The sequence below is a fragment of the Saccostrea cucullata genome, unplaced genomic scaffold, assembly GCF_032062105.1.
Source record: "Saccostrea cucullata isolate Sc308-1 unplaced genomic scaffold, CSIRO_AGI_Scuc_v1 ctg2826, whole genome shotgun sequence".
In the NCBI taxonomy this organism is placed as follows: Eukaryota; Metazoa; Mollusca; class Bivalvia; order Ostreida; family Ostreidae; genus Saccostrea; species Saccostrea cuccullata.
In genome coordinates, this window is record NW_026926086.1 from 257,916 (window position 1) to 270,330 (window position 12,415).

Here is a 12,415-nt window from a genome sequence, read left to right on the forward strand (position 1 = left end):
AATTTACAGTACTTTCGTAACATTTATTGATAAACAAAATATATAAATCTTCAATCTTGTTTAAACTGGCACAAATTATAGTGTGTATACTTTTAAAGAAATATTTGACATTAAAAAAGCTCAGTACTCAAAAGTCACCTTATGATTTGAAAAAAAAGATGAGTGAGAACGACAGCGTGTCAGGATATCTAAACAATTATTTTGAAATATCAGTAATTGTAGTTATCAACATTTGTTTGGAATTCAAACAGATAATAAAACTTGAATATATTGCTTAAAACCCTCAAAACAAAATTTGCGATAACATGTACTGGACAAAAGCAGCAAAGGTTTGAGAAGAGCAATGAATTGTAAGAGCTAAAAGCCACAGTCAAATATGCCATTTTCTTAAATATTAGTGGTCTTGTTGTTCAAATTCGTATTAGAATAGGCAGTTTAATTTTTGGAGGAGTCTAGAAAGGAAATGTTTCGAAAAAAATCGAAAAGTTTATGAGAGGAGGAAACCAGAATCAGGAACCCACTACATTAAATGTCTTCATTACAGCGTCCAAATCCACACTACCTGAAAAATAAAGGATTTTGGGGGTAAACAGAAAGCTAACATTTTTTACATTTACAATATTCGCCAGATCTTTTACCTTCATTTTTTAAACTTGATAAAACACCTTTCAGAAGGAAAAAAAACAAGTTCAGGAAATCATAGGGTCTGCCATTTTCTAGTATACTAAGAACCATGCCAAAAAAATGAGCTCTAAATACAATCACAAAAATGGATAAAAATGTTACTGACATTTGTTTTAATTAAAAGAGAATATGAATTAAATCATTAAGAGTAAATCATTGAAAAGCGTCTTTTGCTTTTTTCCGATCACCGAGGACGGAATTTATTGAACAACCCTCGTATCTAAAAGTCGACTTAAGTTTGACTTAAGCTTGTGTATTTTTATGACTTTCAAATTTATATTGCCTAATTCAAATATTTGTGTTCAGGATTAAAGTTTGAATCAAGTAGTACTTTGTTACATTGATTTATTGATTGTAAATACATCTGAGACGACCGACTTCCTTGAAGAAGGTATTAATCCAACTTTTTTGTAACTATAATTTCATGCATCCCAAACTCAATTTTGATCACGTATTAGATTCCGCATTAATTTAAGTCAGTTTAAGTTGATTTTAAATATTTTACATTGAAGACGAATTACATTTCATGGACATATGATTACATGTATGGATTTCGATTTTGTTTTTTAACAATAGATCAGGAAAATAACTTTCCTTTGCTTTAGATGATAAAATCATTGCAATATTTATACCCCCCGCTTGTTTCATTTTTATTTTTTTGAATAAAATGGTACTCACACACTTTGAAAGAAGGAAGAAAGAAAATTAGCTCAAGCAAACAAAGACATAAAAGATGAGAGAAAAGTATTTCAATATATACTATACAATTGTACCCATAATATTATCAATTACAATTCAATAATTCTTCTTTATCTATTTCTACGCTGTGTAAACATTGACAAATTAAAGAAATAAATGATATACGTAACATGTTGACGTCTGGCATATTATGAGTCAATTGACAACGGTTGCAATTTTTCAGCAAATAAGTCGAAATTTCACAAGATTCGAGGTTGTTCGGGAAAATGTCCTACTTCAACACTCTTCTATGCCAGCTGAATTTATCAATGTCCTGAATTTCCTATAATATAAGACGCCAGATGCGACAGTTAACATACCTTGTCCTTAATGACAAACAAATTGATGAAACAGGAATATTAACAATCTGTTTGAATGTCTTCATTTCATACGGTATTAATTTGATACAATGACCGTATCAGCAAATCCAATCTGTCATTTAGACAAATGGTGACTGACCTTTCATGATAGATATTATAAGGCATCCGTTTTTTCGATATTTCCTTATCATGACAAAAGGTTCATTGCTGAAGTGACCGGTCGAAGGAAAATATTCACTCCTAAAATGGGGGTGTTGCTAAAACGCGGAACGGAAAACGGAACGGAAAGCGGAACGGAACGGAAAACGAAAAATATTATTTTGGATTAAATCACTTAAAATACACAAATTTTATCATAAAAAATATATCTTGTACATATTCAATCCCCCACAATTGAATACAAGTTGATTTTGACGTACTCAATCTCTTATATATTTAGGAAAATGGCTCACATAGCAGTCACCTCGAATCGAATTTGAAAAAGGGGGGAAACGAACTTGAAAAGTATTTGACAAGGAAAAACACAAGAAGAAGACAATTGTTTGATTCGGGAGGGGGAATAAGTTGCAACTCCAACATCTATCATTACTATTTTTTTTACACTAACTTACTACATTAATTACATTCACAAAAAGTGTGAGTGAGGATGTCAACTTGAACGAATATTTCCGTAATAAAAAGGTTATGGCTGGAAAGGGGGGGGGGGTGGAACAAATATTTGATATCTAGATGAACCATGGAAAGAGAAATAAAATGTAAAAAAAAAAATTATTAAGAGTACGTTTTAGGGCAAACCTTTACGGCAAGCTCGAATAAACATCTCTTATACACACTTGTTAAAATTTTATTCAAAATTGAGTCGCTATCTATATATTTAAATTCTGGATAGACAGAGTTGGAAAACTTTCATGTGGTAGATATAATGCGTAATCTTTGCATTCAATGAAGTTAAATTCTGTTTGTTTGCGGTACATATGTGTGTGTGTGTGTTTGGGGGGGGGGGTGTATATGAATGACCCCATAAAAATAAGTTTGTTTTTCCGCTCATCGGAAAGGTCTGTGAAGTTGTAATAGGTCTGTCCCCCTTTTTGTGTCCAAAATATACATAAACTTAAATAAATCAATTTTTAATGTAACTCTGGGCCCCTACACAGACCAGAAACTCCACTCCCTCTTTTATGATTCGCGAATTCGACAATGCGTGCATAATCTGAATATCATAACTAGTTATTTTTGCCATGGATATTGGAAACAAATTGAAAGAGGGGGTGGGGGGTCAGTAAAAAATTTCCAACATACAATAAATTTGACAAGCAAAAAAAAGGGGGATATGTCCTTTGCCCGAACACGAAAATGCTATTACGTGTGTGAGTGGGGGGGGGGGGTCGAATTTCTTTCAGTGCCATTTTTTCCACGGAGGGTGTGTATGACTCATGAATATGTAATAGTTTACAATAAATTTTTATTAGAGAAATGACTTTTACAACAAGAATATTGCTCTTTTATCTGATTTATATCGAATCTATGTTATTTGTTTGAAAAAAATTTTCCGTTTTCCGTTCCGTTCCGCTTTCCGTTCCGTTTTCCGTTCCGCGTTTTAGCAACACCCCCTAAAATGGTGCCTAGTGGTGCCTTGCATCGGCTGACAAAAAGAAAATAAGTATTTTTACAACCAATTCAACAGAACTATTACACAATTGTCTTTCTGAACTTTGATTGCTTTGATTATTCTCTTATAACGACACTTTACAATAGTTTACGACATTCTCTTTGATAAGTTTGAGAAAGTATGCATTGCTAACACTTGGAACTTACCATGATCATTTAATTTTTCTGTTTTTCTTCAGCACCAGACTCTTGACATTGTTGAGCCCGTGCCCCATGACACCTTCAGGATGATCGACCTTTTGTGTCGTCAAGCAGAAGAGATCATGACTTTGAACTATTCAGTACTTCCCTTTAACTCTCTAACATCTGTTGTAGGGACAGAGAGAGCAGAGAGAGAGTGTCTGGTGTAGAGAGATGATTGATTGATTGTATATTGTTTAACGTCCCTCTCGAGAATTTTTCCCTCATATGGAGACGCCACCACTTGCCGGTGGAGAGCTGCAAATTTTGTCCTATGCTCGGCACTTAGGGCCATTGAGTAGGGAGGGATCATTTTCGTGCCAACACTTACTGCGACACGGGACCTCGGTTTACACGGTCTCATCCGAAGGACCGGTCTCCACGTCCAACAGTGGGATTCAAGCCTGCGACGTAAGGATTGACTCCTTACTTCACGACTCTAGAGCAGACGTTCTAACCACTGCGCCACGCGGGCGATTCCTCTATAGTATTGAACTCACCCCTCTAACCCACGTGATTCAGTTCGTTTTTGGCTTCACTTTAGCTTCATTTGAATAGTAAGAAATATATGCCAATTCAGCCACCTAGGTAAAAACAAGGATTTCCAAGGCATACATGTAATTAAGGTATGTAACTGAGTTTTCAGTCTTCTTGACCCATATAACTACATGTATTCAAATGACTTATTCACTTCCCAATTTTCAAAACATTTAAGTATCTATAGAAATCTGGATTTTCATTGAAATAAAAATAGTAATGGTCCCTTTGTGATGGACAAGGTCTGTTGAGTTGCTAGGATGAGGGAGTCCTTGGTTACCTATACACATGATCATGACCTTAACAAAATTATTCTGTTCTACTCCTGGGTCAAGGACAAATTACTGCCTGTAATGGGTGACAGGTAAAGAACTTAGCCAAGGAATGGGATATTTCTGTACTAGATTTACTACAATGGCATGTCAATACTTGGTTAAATTACTAAAAAGAAGTCATTATTTGAATATTCCATTGAAATTCATTGAAATCAATTTTTTTAAAGACAAAAATTAAGAATTAAATGAAATCTGTGATGATTGTTGATTTTTGGCATTTCCAGTGAAAACTTATGTTATTCTACATGTAATATTCTTCAACAGTGAGATGGAAAACCACAGATATTTTGTAATGACTATTAAACACATTTTTCTCCCTGTAGGTTTATGGAGTGTTTTCCACATCTGTACCAGGTAGGAGAAGTTTTGCTGTCAGGATATGGGGAGACAGATTGTTACATCAGGTTCTGGAACTCCCATGGACACCCATCTCCCTAAAGAACCCAGAGTGAGTCTGAGGACTGCTTGACCCTGAGTGACCTCTGTAAACTGTCTGACATCCATAGAGAAGCTGTTGACCTCATTATGGAATATAAAATCCAATTACATCTAGACAGGAGGAGTGAACTTGTGTCATTAATAATGAATGCAATGCTTAAAGTAAAAACTGGAAATATATTTGGTATGAATATTGCTTTCATTTAACACAAAATAAATTCTTTTTGTAAGAGGGAAATTCTCTTGTAGCTGTTAGCAAAGTTTCTCAAGTGACATTGTGTACTGCTATTCATGTCCTCCCAATTTTGATTTTAACCTCATGATTTTTTCTCATTTGCACTACTATTTGCAATATAATGATTTATCAACTTTCAGACAATGGTCATTGCAAAGGTTAGAATACTCTTTCAGCAGTATAATCTAAAACGAGAGGATATAAAGGCAGGGGACAATGCGATGGAAATAGACCAATCACAATACAACAATTGATTGTCACTGTGCAGCCAATTAACATCTGGAAAGCATGTTGACCTTTGGCCTCTTCATAATCACACGTTTGTTCTCGCTGAGCTGAAGCTATTCAATGGAATTTTGACATCATTAGAATGTACTGCTTCATCAGAGATAGGGACATTCGTTAACTATGGGAGCCAGTTAACTCCTGTATCACCAATAGTTTTAACAAAACTGAAAGCAAAGTCTGAAGACAAATGTCAGGTAATAAAGGGATTTATAACGAAAGCGAGGCCATCGTAAATTTGTAAATGATGAAAGAATTGATATTGAATACACAGGAAAAGCAAAGATCTAAGTAACGTAATACTTTAAAAAGCGGGCTTCATATTTTTGCAGCTTTGACGCAGAAAAAATGCGCTAATTTATCAAAATCACTAAAAAATCATTTACATGTACATTGTACAATACACTGAAAGGACATACATGTATATATGTAGCGCTAACTTAAGATGACAACAACAATTCCAAACCGAGTGATTAAGCTAAATTTTGAATAATGCCAAATTATGCACATGCATTTTCTACTGGACAATAAAAATGTAATCATTATGATATGCAAATTTTATATATGTTTACAGGAAGCTGTCAGGATCACTTTGTGTGAGATACTTTGTGATCTGTACCAACAACTGTTGACAAACACGTCCGCTAAGGGACTTAACTGGTGGTTTAACTGGTCCTCATCCCCTCAGAGCACGACATCAAGTATTGATCATGTTGATAATACCAGGGAAAGATTGGATGTAATCAGACACTAAAATTATTACCTAGGATCCAGTTTTATTAAGCTACTTTTAATAATGTACATGACATTCTTTAATATTTGACAGCTGTTAAAGCAATATGAGCTGCATGTTTGACACCGGAAAATTTGATTGCAAATTTGTAATAAAGTAATTTAATGACAGAAAAAAAAAATCATTTATAAATAAATTTCTTTTGTTTATATTTGCAACGGAATTATTTTTATTAGCTTCAACTGAAGCAAAATTGAATTATTGTCGTCCGGTACAATAATGATTTCCTATATAAAACTATATATTCGGTTGTACAGAAATATCTCTTTTGAAACATTTTAAAACTTTATTTTTGGCTTTTAAGTCATCAGGGTTTAAATTACATACAAATTAATCATAATAGCACAATTTACCAGCAAAATAAAATTCTCAAGGATGCAGCTCACACATGTATTGCTTTAAGCAACATTGACTTTTCAAATGCTCATTGACAATTAATGTTCAGAGCAAACAGAACAAACTGGCCAATTTTATAAAAGTAATAAAAAGAACAAAAAATATGACATGTGTATTGAAAAATTATAATTATAGTGATCATTAGGAAAACACACAATAATATGTGTATACATATTACAAATTCTGGAATTTCATATGCTGGAGGTAGGTGAACTTACTTGTGTGACTTATTAATCTTTTCGTTATTTATTTCTCCATTAACATTTATGTCTAACTAGGAGAGGTTGTTTGTTACACAAACTGATCAAGCATAAATATAATACAGTAAATAAAATATCATTTTTCTGTTCTCTGCAAATACTTGTACACAGAGACAGTAGAACTGCCCCTTCCCCCAACCCAGAGATTGTGTTGATCATCAATACAGAGAGCACGGGGATATGGAGGACATTGTTCTGGTGTGAGTAAGAAAGACAGAATGTGGCCATCTTTGTCCAGGAGGTGGACACTGGAACAATTCTCATCAAATGTTAAAAAGCCATTGCACACCAAAATGTGCCCCAAAACATCTGTACAGATTCCATGGGGAAGGAATCCAGACTGAGACTGCTGACCAGAGTAAGAGAATCGGTACTCTCCTGATGCTGTCACCACCACTACTTTTCTGGCTCTCCAGTCAGATGCACAAATGTCACCATTGATATTCTCTGTGATAAAGTTAACACAATTGAAAAGGGTTTGTCCTTTATCATCACTCTGTATGTCCTGTAACTTTCTTCCTTCTTTGTTGTATCTGGTTATTTTCTGGGCTGACTTTCTCTCCAACCCAATCAATATGTGTCCATTGATAGGAGAAGAGAAGATGGCTCCAGGTACCCAGCTCCCTGTCTGGATAAATTTCTTAGTGGACATGTCACTAGTTACTCTGTAGACTGTGTGTTTACGGTAATCTGTGTAAAGAAGTTCTCCCTCTGTTGTTACAGTGTGGTTACCTTGGAAATCCAAAATAGTTGTGGATATTTCATGTAGGATGTGTCCTTCCATGTCATACTGAATGAGACTTCTAAAGTTATCACTAGCCCAAAATTTATTGGGGGGCAAAGGAGACAAATGGAAAGGTCCAGGTTCCTGAATACTTTTTTCACTTACTTTTGTGACAAAAGAAAGCTTAAACATTTCAGGTGAATTTGCTTTAATTTCACCAAACTGTTTGGTTAATTTTTCTTTATTTAGTTTACCTAATCTTAAAATTGGCAGTTTTGGTTCAGATATGGTAGGCATCTTCAGGGTAGCCAATGAAATGTCTAAATGGAATTTCATGAGTTCAGTGTATTTTACGGAAGATATTTCACTCTCATAGTCTGCAATCATTTTTTCTAGGAAATTTCTGTAACCCTCTGTTTCCTTTTGATATTCCACCAGTTCATTAAGTATAGAATTCTCGATCTCATCCAGTTTTTTATTATTATCAGTTAGTATACTGTCAACAGCCTTCTTTATTTCATCTGCTCTCTTTTTCATGGAAACTCTATACTTGGCCATTTCTTTCTTGATATTTTCTGTCTTCTCCCAATTTGATTCAATATTATTTTTAGCTTCAGGAATAACTGTTTTCCAAATCATAGATATTTCTTTCTGACATTGCTGTAGAGTGTCATTGTAGATGGTTTCAAGGTCACTTTGTTCATGGACACAGTGGTGTAGGGCAAAGCACATTGAACAAATTGGAACCTGGCAATCATCACAGTAGACATTTATATCTTGTGTCGAGTGGATCTTGCATTTTTCTGAAATAAGTTTTCTCTTTCTTTCGTGATAGAGCACTATCTCATGTTTATCTTTCTGATCTATATGGCGTTGTTTGCATTGGTCACAGATTCGCTGATGACAGGTATTACAGTAAAACTCAGAAAAGTTCTTACAGGATTCCGTGTCACACTCGATATAGTGCTGGGCTGTATCTGGTACTTCAACCATTGTTATTGATGAAAACTCTACGAAATATTTATTATCAGAATACGTGTAGGTAATTAAGATACTAGTCTTATAAGTGGGTATATCTTACAATATGCCGATGCTCAACACTATTTAAAGTACAAAGTTTTACCTTTTCAGAAATCTAGTAGATAAGTCTCTTTCACAATACCTCACAGTCATGATAAATGTTAGCCATTTGTAATGTATGATGTGTATCCAAGGAGAATGTAATTAAATTCTTGCTATAAAAAAACGCATTGTGGCCAGGGTAATGTAAATTGTTGAGGTGAACCGAATGACAAAACATTTAAATCTCCATGCCGCCTTTGTATAAGTGCAGAAATTGAATAATAAGAGAATAAATGGGCTAGACTAAAACACGCACAGTAACTGTTATTTAAATAACAGAAGAGCAAAGACTGAAAATAAAAATGTTAAATAATACCGGCTCTTTAAAAATGTTAATAATTTAAACAATCTAAGAATATTGGTTGATGAATGAAATATTGACCTTGATTCCAATAATTCCATCAAAATAATGTATCTTTTAAAAAGGAGAATATTAGTCAGATTTACTGATTCATTCCACAGTTGGTGTTTGAGTCCCTGGCCTTGATTTCTAATGCTCTGACTTTGTTAGAGGCTGGAGATTGAAGTATCTGCAGGTATGTTATAGATCAATGTCAAAGTAAGTCTCTGTTTGTGGGAATTAAAAAAAAAATAGATTGCACTATGGTAAGTTTTTTTTAATAAACACAAATTATATCGAACTAGTGCTAATTGTAACGTGAACCGTTACAGATGTTCCCCAAACGCTCCCCAAAATCCCGTTTGGTGCCATATTCCATGTAAGCTTTATTAAATAAGACAACATATGTGCATTTTTGACTTTAACAACGTTTTCCTAGAAGGATACCAATTGTATTCAAATTTTAACACTACACGCGTGCGCATGTGAATGCACGTGCGTTATGATCATATCATCTTGTCTACACTTTCTATAAATTTATATATATACTATATATTGAAGCATTCAGTCCAAAAGTATTAGAAATCACTCATTTAAGTTTATTTTTAATATCTCTCGTTCCAAATGCACGCACGTGCGTGCACGTGAATGATGACCATAACTTCTTGTAGTAGGCCCGTATATCTATCTATGTTCTAAATCCCAGCCTGTTTGGTTGAAAACCAAGGGAAATATAGTCATTTCAAGTTCCAGCCAATCAAATTGCAGCACACGGGCATCCGCGTGATTTCATGATTTTTTTTCTAAATCATATTGTAGGATATCCTAATGAATGACTATGTTTTAAATTTCAAAGGATTTCGTCAAAAAACAAAGGAGATATAGCCATTTAAAGTTTCAGCCAATCAGATTGCAGCACACGTGTGATTTCTTGATATTTTTTGTATATTATATTGCAGGATATCCTTATGCATGACTATGTTTTAAATTTCAAAGCGTTTCGTCAAAAACAAAGAAGATATAGTCATTTAAAGTTTCAGCCAATCAGATTGCAGCGCACGTCCATGCGCGTGATTTCATGAATTTTTTTTCCATATTATATTGTAGGATATCCTAATTCATGACAATGTTTAAAATTTCAAAGGAATTTGTCAAAAAACAAACGAGATATTGCGATTTTTGTTTCAGTCACACAGAGGAAGGTGCACGTGCATGTGCGTGAGTTCATGCTAATTTGACCGTGTCATATTATTAACACTATTAATATATCCTTATATAATGAAATCAAAGCATTTCATCAAAAAATGTAAAAGTTATGGCTATACGAAATATATCAGTAATTTCAACCATTTCACGCGCATGCACGTGCATGTGTATGCGCGCAAAATGACCTTCGTTCCGCACACCTACACTAGACTACTTATTAACCCTAAAAAGGTTTTACATAGGAATATATAGGAAAAATCTTTAAAAATCTTCTTCTCCAAAACCACTGGACAAGGAAAGATGAAACTCATGTGGAATCATCCTCAGGTAGTGTAAATTCAAGTTTGTTCAAGTCATGACCCCCGGGGCAAGGGTGGGGCCAAAATGGCCGACCCAAATTTTCCTAGGAATATATAAGAAAAATCTTTAAAAATCTTCTTCTCCAGAACCACTAGGACAAGAAAGATAAAACTCATGCGGAATCATCCTCAGGTAGTGTAGATTCTAGTTTGTTCAAATGATGAACGCCTGGAGGGGGGGGGGGTGGAGTAATTCAAGCCTGATGTGCTCCGGTGAGCGCTGTGGCCCCTGGGCCTCTTGTTATTGGTGTGGCCTTATTCAGTTTACCTAATGTTAAAATTGGCAGTTTAGGTGTAACTTTGTTAGGCATCTTCAGGGTAGTCAATAAAATGGTTAAATGTAATTTCATGAGTTCAGTGTGTTTTATTGAAGACAATTTACTCTCATAGTCTGAAATCATTTTTCCGGGTAATCTATGTAGTCCTTTGTCTCCTTCTGTTGTTCCACCATTTCATTTAGGACAGAGACCTCGATCGCATCCAGTTTTTTATTATTATCATTTAGTATACTGTCAACAGCTATCGTCAGCACATCTGCTCTCTTCTACATGGAAACGCTATACTCGGCAATGTCTTTCTTGATATTTTCTCTCTTTTCCACAATTGTTTCAACATTATAAAGAGCTTTATGAATGACTGTTTTCCAGATCTCAGTTATTTCTTTCTGACATTGCTGTAAAATGTCATTGTAGATGGTTTCAAGTTCACATATATCATGATCACAGTGGTCTTGGTTAACCCTTTCTGTACCGGCGCATTTTACGTGATTTCTGAGATCTTTTGATATGGCATTATAAAAATATTTGTAACATTTTTATCCAAGGAGAAAGCTAGGTATAATGCATACCACTTTGTAGGGAATTTCTTAGAGATGATATTCTATGCTATTCAGATACTCAACGACTGACCTTATTAGTAAAAAATGTAGGTCAAATGTCAATTAAGTGCAAAATTTTAAGGAATTTTTAGATACTATTTAATCTTCAAGCTAAATATGTAGATGTATGTTGAAATAGGAAATTTGGGATATACCCATAAAAGGGCATTATACTGTACTAAATGAAACACATCAACTTTTTTTCAATTCTGCATATATTTCCTTTAAAATAGTTGCTTAGCAACGCAGAATTTTTCAATTTTCGGGCAGTAATTTTTGTTTTTCACTCATCCTAGACAGATTTATGCACCCCAGCACATATTAAAGTTAGATGTGAAGTCTTAAGGACATACAGCAGATAAATTTGTTCTAAAGTTTGACCTCATTAGAACTATTTTTAGGAGGTCAAAGGTCAAAACAGTGCAAAAATTTCATCAATTTTTTTCAACACTTCTCAATATTCTTGCTAAAATTTTGCACAAAAATTACTACACATTTTTATAAGAACCATCAACGAAATCGCTTCAGCTCAAGGGCATACCTTACTTTGTTTTACGGTGTTGTATAGTAGCCTTTCCCCCTAGCCATCTTTCCCCCCGGAAACATGGCTATATAGTAGTTTTTCCCCCCCGGGAAAATGGCTATATAGTAGATTTTCCCCCATGGAAAGATGGCTATATAGTGGGATTTCCCCTCTTTTATAGCCCGATTACCCCCAGGGAAAACCTACTATATAGTAGATTTTCCCCCCTTTTTTCATTCCGGTTAAGTTTATGGAGGACCATTCTTTGTAATAATTCGCAATACATGCGTATTTGAAAAGACATTGATTATCACCGACACGTAATTAAGTAGACTGACATTTCTTTTTGTTATGAAATCAATCCATTACGATAAGGAAATTGTTTTCACGAGTGG

The 12,415-nt window shown here is 34.5% G+C and overlaps 1 protein-coding gene across 1 annotated transcript; it reads right to left on the reverse strand.

Moving 5' to 3' along the window:
* Positions 1-6,798: 6,798 nt before the first annotated feature.
* LOC134270721 (uncharacterized) lies at positions 6,799-8,796 on the reverse strand. Its single transcript, XM_062752967.1, has 2 exons — positions 8,717-8,796; positions 6,799-8,603 (listed from the first exon to the last, which is right to left on the reverse strand). Exon 2 carries the CDS (start codon positions 8,584-8,586, stop codon positions 6,946-6,948), a length of 1,641 nt encoding a protein of 546 aa, XP_062608951.1. The 5' UTR covers positions 8,587-8,603; positions 8,717-8,796; the 3' UTR covers positions 6,799-6,945.
* Positions 8,797-12,415: the final 3,619 nt, after the last annotated feature.

Bases quoted from the DNA above. Each gene is read 5' to 3' on its own strand.
- LOC134270721 (XM_062752967.1), bottom strand. From the start codon at position 8,586: ATGGTTGAAGTACCAGATACAGCCCAGCACTATATCGAGTGTGACACG.